Here is a 23,860-nt window from a genome sequence, read left to right as displayed (position 1 = left end):
TAATCAGTCCACTGCTTTCGCTGTAGCAATATTCAAAGCCCACGGCACATATGATTCGAAGAAATCACTAATCGTAAGGAGTATTGTCTGCAAAGATCACTCATATCTTCTCAGGTTTTACTAAAAAGAACATCTTCTCCAGTAAAAAAACCATTTTCTCAGGTTGTGACTTGTTGCAATCTGTCAGTTCTTTTTACATAGATTCGTTTATTCAAAATATTTTATTTTCTAAACCGTGCGTCCAAATCTCAAGGCGTTTTCATCATTGGATTCCTCATGTCAAGACTAGATCGCATGTTGATAGGTTTCGACGAACTTTTTTTCAATGAAAAAACCGTAAAAAAAACAAACCGGGAGCACGTTTTTTCCCTTTCTGAACCTCTCACAAAAGCAAATCCGTCCCTCTCGTGGAAGAAAAGAAAACATATATTTTTTTCTTTTTTTTTTGGGAGGCGGGGTTGTTGCCTCTCATGGAAGCAAACTTGTGCCTCCACCAGAAGTCAATTTGTGCCTCTCGCAGAAGGAAACAAACATATTTCTTACCTTTTCCACGGTTATGTCTCTCGTGGAATCAAATCTGTGCCTCTGTGAGGAGTAAATTTGTGCCTCTTGTGGAAGAAAAATGTGTTTTTTCCCTTTTGCGAGAGATACGGTTATGCCTCTCGCGGAAGCAAATCCGTGCTTCCACGAGAAGTAAATCCGTGGCTCTCGTAGAAGAAGAAACAACATGGTTTTTTTTCTTTTCAGAAGCAAATCAGTGCCTCCATGAGGTGTAAATCTGTGCCTCTTGTGCAAGGAGAAAAACACTTTTTTTTTGCGAGAGGCACAGTCCGTGCATCCACGAGAAGTAAATTTGTGCCTCTCGCGGAAGGGAAAGAAAAATGGCGTTTTTCCTTGGAACTTTTTTTATTCAAAACCTAAGAAAAACTGGGGGGAACCAAAAAAAGAAAAAGAAAATCATCCAAAAGCCGAAAACAAGGACAGAAAAGTAAATGAACAATTCAGAAGGGAGCGTCCAGAATGCAACACATGGAGGCGGTTGAGAACACGCCAAGCGGCGTGTTCCCGGCCCACACAAAACGACCCTTGTGGGGGCTCCCGAAGGAGTACTCTCTCATTAGTTGCTCCCCAAAACACGACAGGTATAAAAAGCCCGGTCGGGTCCTGGCCAAATCAAGGTTGAATCACAGGTAAGAGTTCTACATTCTCTTCTCTTATATCAAAGAAAAAAGGGATGTCTCAAAAAGGTCAAAGAAAAACCCAAATGATGAGTGTCATATGTGTGGCACGAAGCACTCTGGTCCTGACGTTTTCTACAACTAAAGTTGTCATCGAAAAAGAAAAAACCCAAAAAACTGAAACTTGCCATCCAAAAACAAAGCTACCATCCTCGTGTCATTAAACTTGCCGTAAAAAACGTTGAGGGTTGATATGTGTTCGTGCCACACGCGTGGCACTTATCAAGGTCCAAGAACAAAGAGGCAAGTGGTCTACAATAAAACGCTAGATCCTATTCACAAACATTTTTCAAATTTGTGGACATATTTTTAACTTGGGAAGATTTTTTTAAAATTCACAAAAAAAATTGAATTTATTAAAAAATGAAATCTTGAAGAAAAATAAAAATCCTGAACATCTTCAAATTTTACCAGCATTTTTGCGAATTCGTGAATAGTTTTAAAATTCATGAATATTTTAAAATTTGCATGCATTTTTTCAAATTTGGGAACACTTTTTAAATATACTCAAACATTGTTGATTTGATAGTTTTGCAATAAAAAAATCTTGCCAAAAAACGATATGTAAAAAAATAGTATGGCGCAAAAATTACGGCGGAGCAGACAAAGCGATTCCGAATGAATCGCCGGAGAGAGATGAATCGAGGGGGAGGAGTGGACGAGACAGGGGATGCAAGACAGGCGAGCGGGATGGGCATCTGAGTACTAGAGCATGTTATGTTGCCCCGTTTGTGCAGATTTGGCCAGCGGCAAACGCTTTTCTGATGACGACATGCAGTGCAGTTCATTAGTAGTTGGGATATCTTTTGGCTGATGACCTCAAAAGCCACGACAAGTGCGGGAAGGAGCAAAAATGATAGGTTTGCAACCCAAAGAGGAGCCAAATCAAATACCAGTTTACCAATGACAACTCATTTAGCTACATTTTGAAGTGGTTAGCCCACATGAGGTCACCAAAAACTAATAATACAAGGGAAATTTCACATAAGCACAAGCAAAACAAGAAAAATCTTCACCAAGCCTCGAGTCCGGACTCCAGAGTCGTTGTCACATGTATTGATGTAGCCATAATTTTAGGTGGTGTCCAATTTTTCTTAAAAGAAATGCAAAATCTGCATTACTACGTGGACGAAGCTGACTGCTCGCCACTAAAGCTTTTACATTAGCAGTTACATTGTCTGCATTTAGCTCATCATACAGGTTTATGGAACATCCTTTGTGTGCAAGTACATGAGCTAAATTATTACAATTCCTACTAGCAAAGCTAAAGGTGATCTGATAAAAGTTTTGGCTCAGGAAATCCTTGAGCTCCGCTAGCACTATGCAGACAACCGATCGGTCTTGTTCTTCCTTCTCTGCCCCTTGTTTTAAAAGTATGGAATCAGTTTCAAAGCTTTGCACGATAAAGAGCAGCCAACACCTCTGCATGAAGAGGATTTGCAAGGTTCTCCAATCTTCCTGCTCCACATGCCTGGACTACTCCATTATGATCCCGAATAACAGCCCCCCATCCGCCACTATTTGTTTGAGCCTGAAAAGCTCCATCAATGTTCATTTTTAGCTCTTCGTGTTGAGGCGGCTTCCAACCTTTTCTTGCATTGTTTTCTTGAGACCCTTTTCCTTCAGGAAACCTTGACAATATTCATTCGTCAGTTTAGTGACAGTGTAATATATATCATCATTACTTCGTATTTTACCTTCCTCTCTTACGTTGTTCCGCTCATTCCACAGCTGCCACAAGAGTACAATCACCTTGATATTATCTTCTTCTTCTAACTTCAAGATATCATTCAGGTGGTGTCCAATTGATATATAAAAGTTTTATACCACGAATACAACATACCAACATGGTAGCAGAGGCCAAGATATTTAACTGAGGGGGGCAATGCCCCCCCCCCCCCCCCCGCCATATGTTTCAGAAGAACTTATTTATGGAGGGCTTAGATGGGGGGAAATTGAGTCGTATGGTCCTCCTATGGGCCTTGTTTAAATTCATCAATGATGAAGCAGTCCACCACGAGGCGAGTGCAAGGAACTACATTGATGTCCTTTTATGGTTGGTTCACATGGCTACGGCACTTTGGCCTTTTTTTGTGTTTGAGTAGGAAAGAGTGTCTCAATGTGTCATGTGATTATGTATATCAAATTACTTAGGGTCGTTCAATTTTCCCAACCAACAGTCTAGATTAGGCAATACTACAAAAGAATTCTGGTAGTATATTCTGGCTTCAAGGGTATTTTTGGGTAGTTAAAAATTATAAATCTTGCAACCGTTTCCATCGAAAGCAAGCTGAAGAGGGTATATTAGATTTTGGGGATCGAACCGTTCCTTGATTCACTTTAGTCACTTTGTCTGCTGCTGCTACAAATCCTCAATCGGGATTGTTGGCCCGCTACTGGGCAGCAGATCGATCTCCTCAACACCACGGTCAATAAAACGTCAAATCCTGAAACAATCAGAAGATCAAGCTAGCTAAAGTCGTTGCTACTTCCCAAACCAGCCAAGGCAGATCACAAGCCCACTTACAAAATAGTTAATGTATGAATCAGTGCGGGAGTTCTTCTCACGTTAGTCTCAAAAATACGTTTGTCAAGAAGCATTGGTCTACGGCTAGCGGAGGTGGACGAAGGGAGACGACATCGGGATGGTGGAGAGATGCTCCAGTGCGCGGAGGAGGATTAGGTGGCGGCCGAAGGCTAGCTGCACACATCCAAGACGAGGGATGCCTACATATGTACCTTTGATTATTTGAATTCACGTGAAAGCATATAATCCACGTTACCAAGTTAGCCTCAGACCAAAATCTCAGGGAAACCATATTAACCATTGGATCAACTTATTACTGCACATCAAATTCGATAGTATGATGTACCGTGAAACCTCTTAATTTTTCGGTGCAAATACTTCAGGAAATGAACTACTGTACTGAAAATAGAACAAACTGATAAAAATCATTGCTAAAATGCAATGTGAAATCCATAAACTTGATGTCATAATCTCAAGTTTAGGGTTACACTGATCTCATCCAGCGGATGATGGACCGCTACCAACCACACGGATCTCGAGTAGCCATGAAAGGAGGAGCGCATGCACTACAGTATACCAGTACAAAACATTTCAAGAAAATAGATCCCGCTGGATCTGGCTTGAGCCTTTGATCGGGCAGAGATCAGATGGCCATGCATCTCTGTAGAAATCGAGCAGAGCGGGTAGTACAGGGCACCAAACAGTACATGATCAGCGGCACCACCAACGTGCATGCACCATGGTTCAGATCAGAACGCTCCAATGATGGCACACACACAGAAACAACGTGACACGGTCTGATCGCGGATCATGCATGCCCTCGCAAGCAGACGACGCATCATTCTGCTGCGTCTCGTGCACGTGGCCCCGGTCGCCACCTGGTCGGTCTCGGCCCCCATCATGGATTCACCTCACCTCAGCCCGACCTCGGTTATTTTCCGAATCGGACTGAACGGAGGCGTGCAGAAACAGTCACCTGAACCAACGGACGAAACGAACGAAGGTAGGAACAAACCTGCCGCTGATGGTCCATCGAACTACGGGTAGGTTTGGTAGGTGGGGGGTGCTCAGCTGCCGATAATGATTCCGGGGTTCAAGTTTTGGCGGCGAGTGGTTGGTTGGATGGATTCATGCGCGGACAGCGGCATTGCATCAGGGAGGAGGAGCAGACGCGTCTGAATGCATTATGCATCGTGCATGCAACGGTCCAAACAGAAACAGTGCAGAACTGGTGAACAATAGCGTAATGATTCAGGAAGGTGCAGTTGCGGAGAGGTTGGCTTCTGTGCAGTCTGGCCCTGGACCGGGAGACTGCACGAGGGGAAAGAAAGGGCATATATGGGTGCTCGGCGACGCAGAGGTTAATGATAGGGTTAGGCTGTAAATGTGTTGTGGTTAATTGCTTCAGGATTCAGAAGCAGGCTCCAGGTTTTGGTGCTCGAGGAGGGCGTGTATAATAACTGAGAACCGGGGATTTGATGCTCGTGGTTGCAGTAGAGAATCATGCATCCGTTTCTCTAATGTCCACGGGGGGCTCAAATTAACGGTCTCTGACCAACATGGCACCGACGCCCGTGTCGAGTATTATTTTTCTGAATGTTGCTAGCCACAACAAACTTATACGGAGTAGCATTAGTTTGTTTGTCAGTTTCTCTGTGATTTGATACCCTGTCCTCGTCCTCGGTGTCCTGTCGATGATGAGCCCCAAGACAGTTTAGCACCACAGGTCCTCGTCAAGCATAACTAACCTAACCACGCCTACCTGGCCTCACCGCCTACCAGCTACCAAGACAGGTCGCTTGTGGCAGCCTCGGATAAAAAGGCCACGAGCGACGTGTCAACGTCTAACTGCCACGTCGAGTAGCGACCGCCGGTTAAGACCACGTCGAATAAGATCTTCAAACTCAAGGTAAGTACGAGTTCAAAATATAGTCAACTGCATCCAAGAAACAAAATGTGAGAGAATGCATTGCACTCCTACTTACTGTGCTTCAAACGTCAGCATGTCACGGATGCTTGATCCAGACCGGAATACAACTCCTTCTGTTACTGGATTCTCGCCGGCCGTCGCCTCCGGACTGTGAAGCTTTTATTAATCTTAGAGCATCTTCACCCGTTCGGCCCCCGAGAGCATCGAAAAAGAGCCGTCTGGAGGCGAGCCGGCGCTAGATTGGCGCGTGGGGGCGACTTTGTTCCCAGTCGTCGACCCACAGGTCGCTCCGGGTTCGACTATATTCCGTACGAATATATGCAAACTCGGCGACTTTTCCACGAATTCGGCGAAACTTCGTTGAAATTTATACAACAGACATGAAAACATGCATGCTACGCCTAAACTACGCCTAGCCGCCATCGCCGCCGCCGTCGACGTCATCTACATGCTGAGAAGTCTGTAGAAGCGGGTGTAGTCGCCGCCGTCGCCATCATCGTCATCGTCGCGCGGCTGGCTTGGGCCAGCGCCGTCCCTGCTGCAGCCCTGGCCAGGGTCGCCAAGGCGCGGTGGCGCGCTGGACGGCCCGCCTCGTCCTCCTCGTCGCTGTCGAGCACGATGACACCGCCCTCCTCGCGGCCGCAGCGCCAGGCCTGGAGCTCCGCGTAGGCCCGGCGCTGGCGGCGTACCTGCTCCCGGACGTAGTCCTCCTTCGCCCACTTGAGGGCGAACTCGTCGTCAGGGGCCGCCATCTCGACGTGTTCCGGCTTCACCAGGAGTAGCCCCGGCTCCGGCTTCGGCCGGACCAGGCGGAAGGAACCGCGCGATGAGGGCCGGGCACCCTCATTGATGACGAGGGCGCCGCTGCGGGTGTGGCGCCCGAGCGGCGTCTCCTCCGGCTCGGGCTTGACGGGGCGGAGCGCGACCGGCGAGCCGGAGCCCGACGACGAGGACGACCCTGACTCCATTCGCCGCGGCGTCCAGGAGCTACCACGGCGGGTACTCGAGGCGCGACACGTTGTCAGTCTCGATGTGGTCGAGGACGGCCTCGAGGGTGCGGCCTGGCACGCCCCACCACTCGCGCCGCCCGTCGGCGTTGAGGCGGCCCCGCGGGATGACGTCGTTGGTGGAGGCGATCTGCTCCTCGCGGCGGCGTTTGAAGTACATGGTCCAGAGGATGTGGTTGTCGGTGGCGTAGCGCGGCTCGTTCCGCTGCTCCTCCGTCAGGGACGAGCGGATGCGGGCGATCTCGGCCCGTTGCGCCGCCCCTTCGGGCACCGGTGGCACCGGGACGCCGCCGACGCTCAGCCTCCACGTCCCCGGCACCCGCATGTCCGGGGGCGCCGGGTACTCGGCCTCATAGAGCAGGCGCGCCTCCGGCTCTTGGAGGTGACGGCGGCCGAAGCCGTTTGCCGCCGCGCCGTTGCCTGGGTACCTCTCGGCCATCTTTTTCGTCGGCGGTAAGAGGGGAGAGTGTTGCTTTCTGCGCCGGAGAGGCGGGAAATGAGAGCTGTGGCGTCCACCGGCGGGGAGGTCGCCTTTTATAGCCGTAGCTGGGCGGCGACTGGCTGCATGCCGGGCGACGCGTGGCGGGACACGCGTCGCGGCGCGTTCACTGTGCCGCCCGTGAGGCATCAATGGAGGCTGACCGACGCGGCAGCCTTCGCATTGATTCCCGCGGGAACCGAGGCGATGAGGGCGACGAAGCGGCGTCTCGCTGACTCGGCAGGCCCATCCTCTTTCGCGCCAAAAACGCTTGCCCAGCGCCCCCGGGCGCCCCCAGCGCGCGGGGTTCGGCCTGGGTCCGCCGGCGCCAGTTTCGGCCCAAACCGGCGAAAAACGGGCTCCTGGGGCGCGACTGGGCCGATTTTTGGACGCCGGCGCGGGAAAATCGCCTGGGGAGGGCCTGTTGGGGGCGTGGCTGGAGATGCTCTTACCGTGCTACTATCCCAGCTATTGGCTGCTAAGCACTTCTCTTTCACTTTCAGTTTGCTGCCTAAGAGCAACTCTAGCAAACCCCGCATCCCGCCGGCCTACAAAACGCGTTTGCAGTTCACGGAAAGCGGCCTTTGCGGGCCGGCAAGGACGGCCGCAGATGCAGACCCCCCAAACGGACCCGTATAAATGCATATTCACGGAATATGCTTTTATACGGGTCGGCTTTGCGGTGTCTGCTCTTGCACCGCTGCATCCCGCATCTCATCGGCCCGCAAATATCAAATCCAACATAATACAACAAACGGAAGCAAACTAAATAATTATTCAAATCCAACATAATACAACAATCATCCATATTACAAATAATTATTCAAATGACCGAATCAAACTTAAATAATGCAATACAAAACTTGTGATGAATACAAATACAAATGAATACAAAAATGAGCCACTGTCCAGCCCTTTGCCAATGGTGCTCAAAGAGATCCTCCTGAAGTTGAAAGTGTGTGTTTGCATTTTCAATCTCCTTGTATGTCTGAAGAAAAGCTCTAATGCGGTTAGGGTCTCTAGCTGGTTTGACACGGCTACCCATATTGTCGTAGAAGAATTCGAAGTTCATCCCTCTCTCATCTTTAAGAATCATATTGTGAAGGATAACACAACATGTCATGATATTTTTCAAGGTTCTCTTATCTCAAAAACGAGAAGGACCACGGACAATGGCAAACCTAGATTGCAAAACACCAAATGCTCCTACCTCTTGAGCATGCGTTGGTTTTCCCTTAAAGAGGAAAGGGTGATGCAGCAAAGTAGCGTAAGTATTTCCCTCAGTTTTGAGAACCAAGGTATCAATCCAGTAGGAGACAACACACAAGTCACCTAGTACCTGCACAAACAATCAAGAACCTTGCAACCACGCGATAAAGGGGTTGTCAATCCCGGTCACTCGCAAAAGTGAGATCTAATAAAGATAGTAAAGAAATATTTTTGGTATTTTTGTTGTATAGATTGGAAAGTAAAGATTGCAAAATAGTAAACGAGATACGATGTAAATAAAAGAGATGCAATATAATAAGAAAGAGACCCGGGGGGCATAGGTTTCACTAGTGGCTTCTCTCAAGATATAGCATGTATTATGGTGGGTGAACAAATTACTGCCGATCAATTGATATGAAAGCGCATAGTTATGAAGATATCTAAGGCAATGATCATGAATATAGGAATCACGTCCATGTCAAGTAGACCAAAACGATTCTGCATCTACTACTATTACTCCACACATCGACCGCTATCCAGCATGCATCTAGAGTATTAAGTTCATAAGAATAGAGTAACGCATTAAGCAAGATGACATGATGTAGAGGGATAAACTCAAGTAATATGATATTACTCTAGAGGGATAAACCCCATCCTTTTATTCCCGATGGCAGCAATACAATACGTGCCTTGCTGCCCCTACTGTCACTGGGAAAAGGACACCGCAAGATTGAACCCAAAGCTAAGCACTTCTCCCATTGCAAGAAAGATCAATCTAGTAGGCCAAACTAAACCGATAATTCGAAGAGACTTGCAAATATATGAAATCATGCATATAAGAATTCAGAGAAGAACCAAATAATATTCATAGATAATCTTGTTCATAAATCCACAATTCATCGGATCTCGGCAAACACACCGCAAAAGAGTATTACATCAAATAGATCTCCAAGAACATCGAGGAGAACTTTGTATTGAGAATCAAAGAGAGAGAAGAAGCCATCTAGCTAATAACCATAGACCCGAAGGTCTGTGGTAAACTACTCATGCTTCATCGGAGAGGCAATGGTGTTGATGTAGAAGCCCTCCGTGATCGATTCCCCCTCCGGCAGATCGCCAGAAAAGGCCCCAAGATGGGATCTCACGGGTACAGAAGGTTGCGGCGGTGGAAAAGTGGTTTCGTGGCCCCCTGATGTTTCTAGGGTATAAGAGTATATATAGGCGAAAGAAGTATGTCGGTGGAGCTACGAGGGGCCCACGAGGGTGGGGGCGCGCCTACCCCCTGGGCGCGCCCTCCTGCCTCGTGGCCGCCTCGTGACGTTCCAGACTTCAACTCAAAGTCTTCTGGATTGCTTTCGGTTCAAGAAAGATCATCGCGAAGGTTTCATTCCGTTTGGACTCCATTTGGTATTCCTTTTCGGCGAAACTCTAAAATAGGCAAAAAAATAGAAACTGGCACTGGGCCTCCGGTTAATAGGTTAGTCCCAAAAAAATATAAAAGAGCATATTAAAGCCCATTAAACATCCAAAACAGATAATATAATAGCATGGAACAATAAAAAATTATAGATACGTTGGAGACGTACCAAATGCTCTTTCAATGTCTTTTCGGGCTGTGTTGGGGATATGACTATCGGGTATGACCAGCCTAGGAGGGGCCGGGTCATCCCTATGGCGATTCATTTCAATGAAGCCCAAGAGTATAATAACAATGGCGGTTCATAGATAGGCTTAGTAGAGGGCCCAAACTCAAAGGCGGCTTAAGGCCCACGGATATAAACCGCCATGTATATGTAGACTTGTATTGTAAGGCATGTAAGATAAGTCACCAAGCCGGACACGTTGTATGAGCCGGTCGGGACTCTGTAGGCCGCAGGGCGTCAACCCGTGTATATAAGGGGACGACCCAGCGGCGGCTTAGGACAAGAAACAACAGATCGAGAGCCAGGCTAAGCGTATTCGCTCCCTGGTCATCGAAACCCTAGCAATATCACCTCAAACTGGATTAGGCCTTTACCTTCACCGCAAGGGGCCGAACCAGTATAAACTCCTCGTGTCCTTTGTCCCGTTTAACCCCTTTAAGCTAACCTCGTCGCAATGGCTCCACAACTAAGTCCTTCCATGAGGACATCTGCCGTGACACTTCCACGACAGTTGGCGCCCACCGTGGGGCCAGCGCACGGTGGTTCCGAGTTCTTAAAGGGAAGCTTCGAAGGGATCAAGGGATACACCATGGGCCGGATGACCAAGAGTCGTCATGGCAAGCTCTACATCGACGACGCAGGCAGGGGCCCCGAGGCCAGCTCAATTGAGTACGGGTATCGGGTCCCCTTTGGTGGAATTCACGTTTTCATCGGCAAGATCGGGGAGCCGGGCCCTGAGCCGGACATCTGCACTGACATCGTCGAGACGGCTCAGCTGGCAAGACCCGCCCGAGTTCAGCCCGCCATGAATCGTGCCTTCGTGGGATTCATCCATGGAGCGAAATCTGAGGATAGATTGGTATCTGGTGATGAGACGGTCGTCTACTCTGACGGCAAGTCGTCTACCGGTGAGACCGAGTCGTTGTATCAACTGCAAGACGGCCGGCTTGGGGGCTGTTCCGATGGCGACAGTATTCCGGGCCCCTTTGAGCCGCCTAACCGGGTTGCAATCTTTATGGCTGATACGCAGCCCGTGCAGCACTCGTCAACTGTAGCAGAGATGATTTCCGGGTCAGCAGCGGCACCGGCTGCCGGGGCGGGAGGCCCTGTGCGCCCGCCGGCTCAGGTCTTAACCGACTTGTTGGATAAGCTAACAACATTGTTAACAACGGTGGTTAATCCGGCAGATCAGGATCAGCATAACGCGGCGGTTGCAAAGTTGCGGGATGAGATAACACATGCCAAGGAAGAGTTGAACGCAGAAAACACTAGGATGGCCGCAGAGCGGGCCGCTTTGGATGTTCAGGCGCAGTGGATTCAATCAGAGTCTTTCCGGCTCATATTAGATCAGAACGCTTCAAATGAAGTCATGAGGAGAAGGCATTAGACTCGCCTACCTCTGGTTTACGAGGCAAGAAATCTCTTTAACACGCCCGGAGCGGGGACCAGTAACCAGCCAGTGGTAAAACGGGTTGAAACGCCTGGAACGGGAGCGTCGGTTCATCCACGCATGACGGACCCGCCTCGTCAAGACAATATCCCACCGCAGCACATGCCGACGCCACCGGGTCATTATTCTAACCCCTTGGATAACATGATCGCTGCCGCATCACGACTGGCGGCTCTCCCGGTTGAAGGCGAGTCTCCAACAGCAGTTGAGACGCGAAGGGCTAGAGAGCTTCTTCAGACGGCATTGGTTCAACAGTAGGCTTATTCTTACAGTCGTGAGAGGATTCATTCAACTCCTCGCCCAAGCCGGAGTTATAGCAGGCATATTGAGGAACCGGCCGTGTCAAGCAGTGGACGGAACCGTAACCCGCCCCGTGGACATTACCCGGCAGGTGGTGGGGTTAATGCCCAGAACGTCGTGGATCAAGGAAGAGCGCGTCGGGAGGCCGAGATGGCGGCTCAGTATGCGGCTCATCAGCATCCCCCGGTTCGTCCGACAACCTCGGTGGAGACAGGTGTGACTTTCAGGACATTGGGTGTGCCGTGTTTGGATCCAGCTCTACGTAACGTACGATTGCCCAAGGATTTCAAAGGTCCCCGTAAGGTGCCCAACTACACTGCCGACTTACCCCCTGAAACATGGGTTGAGAGTTATGAGATGGCGATGGAACTGCTATATGTTGATGATGTTGCATGTGCTAAGTACTTCACCATGATGTTGGAAGGGACGGCTCGTGCTTGGTTGAAGGGGTTGCCAGCCAACTCCATCAGAACATGGGCCAAGTTAAAAGCCCGGTTTATCCAGAATTTTAAAGATACGTGCAAGCAACCCATGTCAATCGTGGATTTGGCCTCCTATGTCGAAGAAGAAGGTGAGTCGACAACCCATTGGGTGCGCCGGGTTTCAACAATCCTGCACTCATCAGATCGTATCAACGCCGATTCAGCGGTCTTAATGTTGGAGAACAATTGTCGTTTCACGCCCCTGAAGCAGAAATTAGGGCGGCTCAAATGTCACCGCAATGACATGGGGATACTCATGGTGGCTCTGGTTAAGTATGCTGACTCTGATGGTACCAAGGACCCCGAGTCTGATGATGAAAAGCCGGGAAAGGGAAAGAAGAGCAACATCACCAGAGGGCAGCAGCATAACCCGGCGAATCAGGGAGGCAATGGTAAGCGCAAAGCTGATAATAGTTTGGACTTTGTGGCTAACACCAATACGCAGAATAATGGTCAGCGTCGTAAGGGTAAACCGCCCCCACGGACTGGAGGATCAGGCTTTAATCTTGAGCAGCTGCTGAATTAGCCCTGCCCAAGGCACGGTACGCGAGAAAGACCGTCTGGCCACCTCTGGAAGGATTGCTTCATTATGAAGGAGTACAAAAATTCCAATCTTTTTCAAGACAATCATGGGCCGGGTGGTGGCTCAGGATCCGGCTCTCATGGACCGGGTTACGGCGGTGGCGGCTCTAACTCTGGATTCCAAGGAAATCAAGGCAATCACGGCAACCAGGGTGGTTACAATCAGCAGATTAATCAGGGGAGTCAACAGCAGCAACAGTCTGGTTATCAGAGCAAACCGAAGCAGATGAATAGTGGATAGTATCATGTCTTCACCACTAGCTTATGTAAGTGCGACCAGAAGCTTCATAAGAGGGCAGTCAATGCTATTGAGCAGGTGGTTCCCCGTTACTTGCACTAGTCTGAGCAGCCCATTGTATGGAGCCGGGAAGATCACCCGCCCCGGGTTGACAATCCGGGTCACTTGGCTTTGGTGGTCGCGCCTCAGGTCGGAGGATATAAGTTTACCAAGGTACTAATGCACGGAGGGGGCAACATCAATATCCTTTATTATGAAACTTTCCGCCGCATGGGGTTGACTTATAAAAATCTTAAACCGTCAAACACTGTTTTTCATGGCGTGGTGCCTGGTAAGTCGGTTTACCCGGTTGGTAAGATAACTCTGGAAGTTGCTTTTGGAGATGATCATGACTCCAGATCGGAGACATTGACCTTTGAAGTGGTCAAGACCCATAGCCCATATCACGCTCTATTTGGACGGCCGGCTTACGCCAAGTTCATGGTGCGGCCTTGTTATGTGTATCTGCAGCTCAAGATGCCGGGTTACAAGGGAAACATCACGGTGCATGGAAGCCGGAAGATAGCCTTGGAGTGTGAGGAAGGTGACGCTGCCTATGCTGAGTCTGTTTGTGCAACTGAGGAGTTGAAGTTTTATAAGGATAATGTTGACCTGGCGGACATGACGTCTTTGAAGAAGCCAACTACAGAGCATGATCCTTCCCACAAATTTAAGTCGGCAGATGACACTAAAATGGTTGATTTTGTTCCTGGCGATTCATGGAAGCAGTTCAGTATTAGTGCCAATCTGGATCCGAGATAGGAAAGCGCGCTCATCGAGTTCATCCGTGATAACTGGGACATCTTTGCATGGAAGCCTTCAGACATGCCGGGTGTACCGAGGGAACTCGCTGAGCACACTCTTAATATTGATCTGAAATTCAAGCCGGTCAAGCAGTTTCTTCGCTGATTCAATGAAGAGAGGTGGAAGGTCATTGGAGAGGAAGTAGTCCGGCTCTTGGCAGCCGGGTTTATCGTCGAAGTTTTCCATCCTGAGTGGTTGGCTAACCCGGTGCTGGTACTCAAGAAGAACGACACTTGGCGGATGTGCGTGGACTACACGGACTTGAACAAGGCTTGTCCGGCTGATCCGTTTGCTCTCCCTCGTATTGATCAAATCATTGATGCTACGGCGGGTTGTGAGCGTTTGAGTTTCTTGGATGCTTATTCTGGTTATCATCAAATCAAGATGGCAGTTAAGGACCAGGAGAAAACAACTTTCATTACTCCGTTTGGAGCCTTCTGCTATGTGTCTATGCCTTTTGGGATCAAGAGTGCCCAGGCGACTTATCAGCGATGTGTGCAAAATTGCCTTCACAATCAAATTGGGCGCAATGTTCATGCTTATGTAGATGACATTGTGGTGAAGTCAAGAAAGAAGGAGACCCTGATCGATTATTTGAAGGAGACGTTTGACAATCTCCGGGTCTACAAGATGATGCTGAATCCGGCTAAATGTGTCTTTGTGTGCCAACAGGCAAGCTCTTGGGTTTCTTGGTTTCTAACAGAGGCATTGAAGCTAACCCAGAAAAAATCAAAGCCATTACTTCATTGGCTAAGCCGGCGTGCGTTAATGATGTTCAGCGTCTGGCGGGTCATATTGCGGCTCTGAGCCGGTTCATAAGCCGGCTGGGTGAGAAGGCTATCCCCCTTTATCAGATGATGAAGAAGACGAATCATTTTGTTTGGAGTGATGCTGCTAACAAAGCGTTTGAGGACCTGAAGAAACAATTGGCTGAGCCGCCCGTGCTGGTTGCCCCTGTTGATAAACAGCCTCTGTTGTTATATGTGGCTGCTAATAGCTGGGCCTTCAGTGTAGCTATCGTGGTGGAAAGGAAGGAGGCAGACAAGGAATATCCGGTTCAACGGCCGGTTTATTATATCAGTGAAGTGCTTATTGAGTCCAAACAGAGATACCCACATTGGCAGAAGCTTGTATATGGGGTTTTCATGGCAAGTCGGAAGCTTAAGCAATATTTTCAGGGTCATCCCATCATTGTGGTTAGTTCTGCTCCTTTGGGGGATATCATCCAAAACAGGGAAGCAACTGGCCGGGTTGCTAAGTGGGCCATTGAGCTTGGACCTCACGGTTTAAAGTATGTGCCTCGTACGACTATCAAGTCCCAAGCGCTTGTGGATTTCATCAATGATTGGACAGAGTTGCAGGCACCGGAGGAAAAGCTAGATAACACATATTGGACTATTCACTTTGATGGATCTAGACAGCTGGAGGGCTCGGGGGCTGGAGTTGTCTTGACTTCCCCATGAGGTGATAAATTTTGTTATGTCCTCCGGTTAATGTTCCCTTGTACTAACAATGCAGCTGAGTATGAGGCCCTGCTCCATGGTCTTCGGATGGCTAAAGAGATGAATTTAAGCCGGGTGCGATGCTTTGGCGATTCAGATTTGGTGGCCCAACAGGTTTCTGGTACATGGGATTCCAAGGATCCGCTTATGGCGGCTTTGAAAGTGCGTTATATCGACTAGAGGGGGGTGAATAGGCGATTTTTATGAATTCTTCACTGAGGAACTTGTGGGTGAGGAAATTCCTGAGTGAAGAACGACTTGCAGCGGAATAAGTACTCAGATGTAAACATAACAGAACACAAGCATGGTCATCATGAAGAAATGAAGACAAGCACAGAGTACAGAAAGCGTAAACACAGGATAACACAGGATGAAAACAATCAGACTGAAGAAATTGAACTGAGGAAATTGAGAAAGTCTTCAGTCAAAGTCTTCAAAAACAGATATGAACAAGTGCACAACACAGTAATGAGGAAATGAAAGAGTTGAGGAAATAGAACCAATAGGCTTGGTGAAGACAATGATTTGGTAGACCAGTTCCAACTGTTGTGACAGTTGTACGTCTGGTTGGAGCGGCTAGGTATTTAAACCTGAGGACACACAGTCCTCACCGTATTCTCCTTGAGCTAAGGTCACACAGACCTCGCCCAATCACTCGTGGTAAGTCTTCAGGTGACTTCCAAACCTTCACAAACTCGCTCACTCAGCGATCCACAATTTCCTCTTGGATGCTCTAGACCATGACGCCTAACCGTCTAGAAGATGCACAGTCTTCAAAGGTAACAATCGTCGGATCCACGCAGGATCAATCTCTTCAGTGATGCTCAATCACTTTGGGTTTGTAGGTGTTTGGGTTTGGGTTTTCCTCACTCGACGATTTTCGCTCAAAGTCCTCGGAGGATGGGATGCTCTCAAATGACAAGTGTCAGTTTCTCTCGGAGCAGCTAACCAACTAGTGGTTGTAGGGGTGGCTATTTATAGCTTAGGGAGCAGCCCGACATGATAAGACATAAATGCCCTTCAATGATATGACCGTTAGGTGGGTAGATATTTTGGGACAGCTGGCGCATAGCACAGCAACGGTCGGATATTTGAGGCTCAATTTCCTCAAGGCTATCACATTCCTCACTGTGTAGGCAATCCGCACTGGCAAATTCCTAACTCCTCAGTCAGAACAAATTCCTCAGCGACCAGAAGAACTTCATCTCTGTCACTGAAGAAATTGACTGAGCTGTATGAGATTTCCAATGGCTTCACTCGAAGGGATTGGTAGGTGTAGGATTTTGAGTTGAGCATCACATGGAAATTTTTCCTTAGTATTTCCTCGACCCCCTTTAACAGTACGGTGTTTCCTATGACTCAAGACGGGGAAAATGAAACTACGAAAACAAAAGTCTCACGCTTCATATTCCTCGAATGAATACCAAGTCTTCAGGGACACACCAATTTCTTCACTTTCAAAGTCTTCAGAAAGTCTTCAGAAATCCAAAATCTTCAGTCGAAGATATTCATTTTTAGGGGTCGACTTTCTCTGTAAATATCAAACTCCTCATAGACTTATAGACATGTGTACACTCACAAACGCATCAGTCCCTTAACCTATAAGTCTTCAATACACCAAAATCACTAAGGGGCGCTAGATGCACTTACAATCTCCCCCTTTTCGGTGATTGATGACAATATAGGTTAAGTTTCCAACGGGGATAATCATATGAAGTGTAAATACTGATATTGAGGAATTTTATTGTAAGATATAGAACTCCCCCTGAAGATGTGCATAGTGAGGAATTTGCTTTTGACGCAATGCACACTTGAAGAGTAGAATCATGGAGATCTCCCCCTATATCTTGTAATTCATACACGCATTTGACATATAATATGAAGAATTTGAAATGCATGATGAAATATGGTGACTGATGTAATTCAGCATGCGTGCATTAACATTAACGAGGAATAAGCATGCAGAAGAACACAACAAAAGTATCAGACCACCATAGAGTTTAAGTTTACAACTCGATCGAATAAAGTCTCAGAAGAACGAGAGTTGTAACTTAGCAAAAAAAACGCCCATATAGGTAGACCCACTTGAAGACTATCTCAAATCTCTCCCCCTTTGTCATCGAATGACCAAAAGGATCGAAAATGAGGACTAACGCCCCTGAAGAATATCAAGTTGATGGAGGAGCGCCAGCGTTGTTGGGGTCATTTGTTGTTGTAGGGCCTGCCGCAGTGTCGTCCAAGTCTTCATATTCGTCGGTGTTGCGTGATGAAGAATAGGAGCTGACCACCAAGGAAGGAACCTTGACCTTCTTGTATTTCTTCGGTGGAGGTGCAGACCAGTCAAAATCCTCCTTGAGACCCATTTGCTTCAGATCTTCTTCACCATATAGATGTGATAGAATAGCCCAGGTGCGACCGAAGACTTCATGGAGGTAGTAATGGTTTTTCTTCACTGCATTATGTGTAGCAGTCATGTTGTGAAGAATAGAACCAAACTGACGCTTAACCCATTTATGGTTTTGATCCACCTTCTGGTGAAGACTGAGAAGAAGCTCACGGTCAGTCATCACTCTTGGAGCTGTGGCTTGAGGATTTGGCTTGGATGCATTGGCAGCAGAATCATGAGTGGCAGAGTCATCATTGGTGGAATAAGATGCAGCTTTGCGAAACTGACCATCCAATGGACGAATGCCTTCATCTATAACAGCAGCGGCCTTGCCCTTTTCATCAGCCGAGGAAAATGTCCTTTTGAGGACTTCAATGGGGGGCAAGTAGCTGCAATGGTTGAGAGTGTCAGCCTTGTAGTTGAGCGAAGACCTTGTTCTGATGAATCTCATAATCCAAGGTGCGTAAGGCTTCAACTCAAACGGAGAGAGTGCAACATTTGCCAGAGTCCTCATGAAGAACTCGTGATAATTGACAGGAATTCCATGAATGATGTTGAATAGCAGATTCTTCATGATGCCAACAATTTCCTCATCAGATGAGTCGTGGCCTTTGATTGGACTCATAGTCTTCGTCAGAATGCGATAGACTGTTCTTGGTACATACAACAATTCCTTCACGAGGAATTTGGTCCTTGGGGCTTGACCGGGCTTCAGAGGCTTCATAAGCACTTGCATGTAATGAGCAGTGAGTTCAGGCTCCTGGTATAGGCAGCAAGCTCCTTCAAGGGGTGGACTGATGGGCAGGGCGTGAAGTAATTCAGAGGCCGGTGCCTTATAATGAGTGTTTTTGGTCATCCAGTCCAACACCCAAGAGTTGATATCATCAGCATCGCCTATGATGTGCAGGGTTGCATAGAATTGAAGAATGAGCTCTTCATTCCAATCGCAAATATCTGTGCAAAAGTTTAGCAATCCTGTATCATGAAGCACACTAAGGACTCGGGTAAAACAAGGCATTGATTCCATGTCGACGTGAGGAATATGCTCGTGGTCGAAGACTTTGTCCTTGTTGAAGAGCAGTGAAGAATAAAAATTTGCTTGGCTGGCAGTCCAGAACCGCTTCCTTCTAAGACGACCAGAGTCATATGGGTTGAAGTCAGTGAAGAAAACATGCTCGCCGAAGAAGTCATCAGCCTTGAATTTCTGCTTCTTCGAGAAGGGATCCTTTGGCTTGGGCTGAGGAGTGTCAGTCAATTGCATCACCACCTCAGGAATCGCAATCTCAGGCTCCACAGGCTGAGTAATTTCAGGTTCTTCTTCAGTGACAGCCTGGGTCTTTAATTCTTCATTAACATTTTCTTCAGCACTAGTGGCTGGAATCTCTTCATGGACAGACGGGGCTGCACGAGGTTCTTCAGATCCCATTTGTACTTTAGTATTGACAGGGGGCTGAGGAATTTGTTGCAGTGGTGTGAACAGAGGAGAGTTGGGGTGCTGACTTTCCCAAAAGTCATCATTCAGCACTGGTGTTGTACACCCAATGTCCACATCTTCATCTTCACTCTTTTCCTCAACGCCGGCCTCTTCAGTAGTGAACTGAGGCATGGGCGATGAGACTGTTGGGGTTGAAGGGATTGCATCCGCTTCAATTTCTTCATCCAACTGCTCTGACGAAGCAGCAAAAGGATTCTCTTCATCTAATTCACTTGGAATCACATATTCTTCATCAAAAGGAACAAGGTCCTTTGATGGCATGGATGAGACCGGAATAGCATCAATTGGATTTGCAAAAGAGCTGGTCAATGGCTTCATCTTCTTCGGATCTGAAGAATCTGATGAAGATGATGCTTTCTTTTTCTTCACTGTTGCACGCTCTGCAGCCTTGGTTTTCTTCACATCTGATGCAGACAGAAGGATCGGAGTTGGGGTAGGTGCAGGAGGAGCAGAGGAATTTGGTTCAATTACTTCAGGCACAACTGATGCAGTTGCCCTGACTTCTTCAGTCTCTTCAGGCGCAACACTAGTGGTTGCCCTGTCAATTTCTTCAGTGGCTGGAATGCAGTCATCAGCCCTGGTACTCTGAGTTTCTTCAGCAGCCTGAATGTCATCAGCGGTGCTAGCATGTTCTTCAGTCAGCTGAGCAGAAGCCTCAGCCTGAGGATTTTCTTGTTGCGTTGGGGCTGCAACATTGGAAGTGAACTTTTCAGTCAAATTCACAAATCTGACTTTGGCTCCAAGCCAGTCAGCGCGGTATACGTCAAATTCATCACCGAGCTTCTTGATCTCAGATTGAATAGTGACAAATTCTTCGGTTGTCATAGAGACAACATTTTTCTTCAGGAAGCGCTCCTTCCTATACTGCGCTTTCTTCAACTGCCTGGCCTTTTCAAATTTCCATTTTTCTTCTTGAATGAAGGCAGCAGCATATGACTATGGCCAGGAGTCAGCTTGAAATCAGGCATAGGAGTGTTTGGGTCCTTGTGCCAGAGATCAATGTAATCAAGGATCAACTTTGGATCCAAAAGTACAGGCACATTTGTGCCTTTGGCTCTAGCGGCCTTGAGCTACCTGTCTCTGATGATTTCGGCAAGTTCTTCATCATCAGCTTCGTCTTCATCAGACGGCACTTGAAAGGCGACCTGCTTCTTGTGAGGACTTGGTCGAGTGCCTCGTCCAGCAGTGGCCTTTTTCTTCAGCAGAGAGGGGCCAGTTGAAGAATTTGGTGGAGCTGAAGAACTAGCAGAAGCTCCTGAGGCAATCGAGATGCCTGTTGTCCTTTGGAACGTGGCGAGATGCACAGGTGCTGAGGATTTTGTCGGAGGAGCTGAGGACTTGGGCGGAGGAGTTGGAGCAGCTTGAGGAGTTGGCTGTGAGGGCTTTGAAGAATCTGGCCGTGAGGGCATTGCTGAGGAACTTGGTCGTGAGGGCATTGAGGATGAAGCACTTGGCTTATGAGCAGGCTTCTTTGCCATGGCCTTCTTTGGCTTGACAGCAGAGGCCTCAGCAGTGGTAGCAGTAGTAGTAGAGTATTCATTAAATTTCCTCACTGCTTCCTTAGCTATTTTGGCTAGCTTGGCCTGGCGCTTGGCCCATTCATCAGGATAGTCCTCACCACACTTGAGGCTGGTGGGATCAGCTTCTTGGCCGGGTGCCAATGGAGGTCTTGGGCATGGAGGATTTAGAGCGAATTTCTTCATATACTTGGGAGCAACATATCTGTACTCCCTCCATTCCCGTGCCCATCTCCTCTCAATCTTTTGAATGTGCACCTTGCGCTGATTTTTATCCTCCTCAAGGGGTGTGCAGTACCCAGCATAGATGTCATCAGGGATCTCAAACGCTGGGTTGACCTCAGGCCTTTTTCCTCCTTTCTATGGCTTCTTACCGTCAGCCATTTTCTTTAGCTGAGGAATATGAACAACTGAATTTTCTGAAGAGGTGTGCAACTTTTCTTCGAGGAACGCTGCAAATGAGTTAAGTTGATGAGAACCTAGTGATTCAGCAGTGGACATGAGTACCTTTGAACAAAGTATAGTTGCGAGGAATTTGGAGAGGTCATATGCGTTCTCAGAAGCTTTTTCAAAAAGAACAAGTTTGAGAAATTTGACCAGATGTGTCTTGAAGAATTTCGACGAGTCTGGAGCCAATCATCGACAAGCTCGGCCGCAAGCTATCCACCTGGCGCGCCTCCATGCTTTCTCAAGGTGATCGCCTTGCCCTAGTGCGGCACGTCCTCTGCGCCATCCCCATGAATTTCCTCACGGCCATCGCCTTCAACAAAACGGCCATCAAGAAAGTGAATCGGATCATCAGCGGATTCCTTTGGGCGGGCCACAAGGAGGCCAACGGAGGCCAATGCCGCGTCAACTGGCAACGGGTGTCCCGCCCCATCTCCCTCGGCGGCCTTGGCACCCGTGACATCTACCGCATGGGCCTGTCCCTACGCGTTCGCTGGCTGTGGCTCCAGCGCACAGACCCCTCGCGGCCATGGAGCCACCTCCCCATCCCTCACGACGCCGATGGAAACGCCATCTTCCGCGCCTCCACAAGCTGGCAACTTGGCTCTGGCGACACTTGTCGCTTTTGGACCGACCACTGGATCAACGGCAAGTCCGTTGCTGAGATCGCCCCTCTCGTCTACACTCTCGTCCCGCGCCGCCTCTGCAAAGACCGCAGTGTGTGCGACGGCCTTCACCTGCGTTCTTGGGTCCACGGCATTTGAGGCGCACTTGGCCCGGCGGCCATGGTGCAATACGTCGACCTCTGGCGCCTGGTGCGCCACACACCGCTTTCCTCCACGCCGGACGTGCTCTCCTGGCGTTGGACTGCTTCCGCCACATACTCGGCGAGCTCCTGCTACAAGGCGCTTTTCTTTGGTGCTTGCGAAGATCCCTACTGGCGGCTCACCTGGCGTCCATGGGCGCCTCTTCGCGCCATGTTCTTCCTTTGGCTTGCCATGCAAGACCGCTGCTGGACCGCGGAGCGGCTTGCCCGCCACGGCTTGCCACACGAGGACACGTGCGCTCTGTGTGATCAAGAGCTCGAGTCCATGCATCACCTCCTCATGGCCTGTTCGTTCTCGCGTCAGGTTTGGCACGAGGTCCTCGGCTGGGCTCGCATGGCCGTCGATCTTCCATCTGAGGACACCCCTTTCCAAACATGGTGGTCTTCCTGCATCGACCGCTCGCCGGCCCCCGTGCGAAAAGGCCTCTCCTCCCTCATCATACTCACGGCGTGGTGGCTCTGGAAACACCGCAATGCGTGCATCTTCGACCGAGCCACTCCCTCGCTCACCCTCGTCTCTGACACCATCAAGGATGAGGCGCGCCTATGGGAAAAGGCAGGCGCCAAAGGGCTACTTAACATCATCCCTGGCGAGTAGCTACTAGGTTAGACATTAGGGCTGAGCAGACCCCTGGTTCCAAGTTTGCTCCGACGCTCGTGCACCATGCCTCTTGCGTACATGGCCTTGTAAGCGTTGTAATCCCATGCTACTTTCTCCTTCTATCAATACAAAGATACGCAGCTTGTGTATTCGCGAAAAAAACTAAGCGTTCTTTGACTTAGGTTCCAGAGTTGTACAGATCGAAAATCCACAAATTGAGGAATCTTGAAAAATGTTGCTTAGAGAAACGGCTCAAGAATAGATGACATGTGAGGTGTTTGGTGTGTGAGACTTTGAAGAATAAACACATTTGAAGATTTCATAGTAAACATTTGAATCAAGGAGGGCAGTAAAAGTAACTTTTAATTACCCTGGATGAAGAACACGACAAGCTGGGAAGTGTAGATGTGAAGTTCGTCAGTTCAGATCTTCCACGCCCTAACTCGGCAGAGGAAGACAGCTACGGCGGCGGCTGAGTGAAGAAATCCGCAGCCGACGCGAATACGACGGCGAAGAGGTCGAGGCAGTGAAGCTCTTCCTCACCGGCGACGATGGAAGTAGCGGCGGCGCTAGGTTTTGGGAAGCTCGAGCGGGAGAGAGGTCGAGCAGAGTAAAAGTGAAGTGAGGAAGGGGAGGGGTACTTATAGTCGGAGTGAAAAACTGTTCGCCCGAAGAAATTGGACGAACGTTCCCCTGACCCTTCTCATTCACTTGACATGTGTCACCCACGTACTGAGAGGTGGCGATCGTGTGAGAACATGGGTGAATAGATAAACATTTCACAGAATGTGGAACGGTTTGAGCGGCAAAGCCGAAAATTTAGATAAGATAGGTTTTAAAGTACCGTTCACAAATTCTTCAGCTAACGAGGACACAGTGAAGATTTTGAACGAGTTTCAAATAGAACGCACATGAACAATTTGTGAATAGACTGGTTGAGTTTAGCATAGAGGGGGAAGGGTCTGATCACATTCACTTAGCAGAAAAAGCAACTTGAAGAATTAGCAATAAGTGAATGCTGTAGAGGACATAAACTCTCTATATATAAATAGCCAATGAAGAAAAACGACGGAAATGGTGAAGACAATGCAAAGTTGAAGGAAATGAACAACTGAGGAATTTCAAAATTGAGGAAAAACTCAATTGAAGATTTTCAACT

General features: G+C 48.4%; 1 protein-coding gene across 1 annotated transcript; it reads left to right on the top strand.

Annotated features, from left to right (window-relative positions):
* Nucleotides 1-22,059: 22,059 nt before the first annotated feature.
* On the top strand, nt 22,060-22,698 carry LOC141025919 (uncharacterized). Its single transcript, XM_073501855.1, has one exon. The coding sequence runs from the start codon at nt 22,060-22,062 to the stop codon at nt 22,696-22,698; it is 639 nt and encodes a 212-aa protein (XP_073357956.1).
* The last annotated feature ends 1,162 nt before the right edge of the window (nt 22,699-23,860 follow it).

This window comes from Aegilops tauschii, chromosome 6 (assembly GCF_002575655.3).
Source record: "Aegilops tauschii subsp. strangulata cultivar AL8/78 chromosome 6, Aet v6.0, whole genome shotgun sequence".
Classification (NCBI taxonomy): domain Eukaryota; kingdom Viridiplantae; phylum Streptophyta; class Magnoliopsida; order Poales; family Poaceae; genus Aegilops; species Aegilops tauschii.
This window is presented reverse-complemented; position numbering and strand designations above follow the sequence as displayed.

Bases quoted from the DNA above. Each gene is read 5' to 3' on its own strand.
- LOC141025919 (XM_073501855.1), top strand. From the start codon at position 22,060: ATGGTGCAATACGTCGACCTCTGGCGCCTGGTGCGCCACACACCGCTT.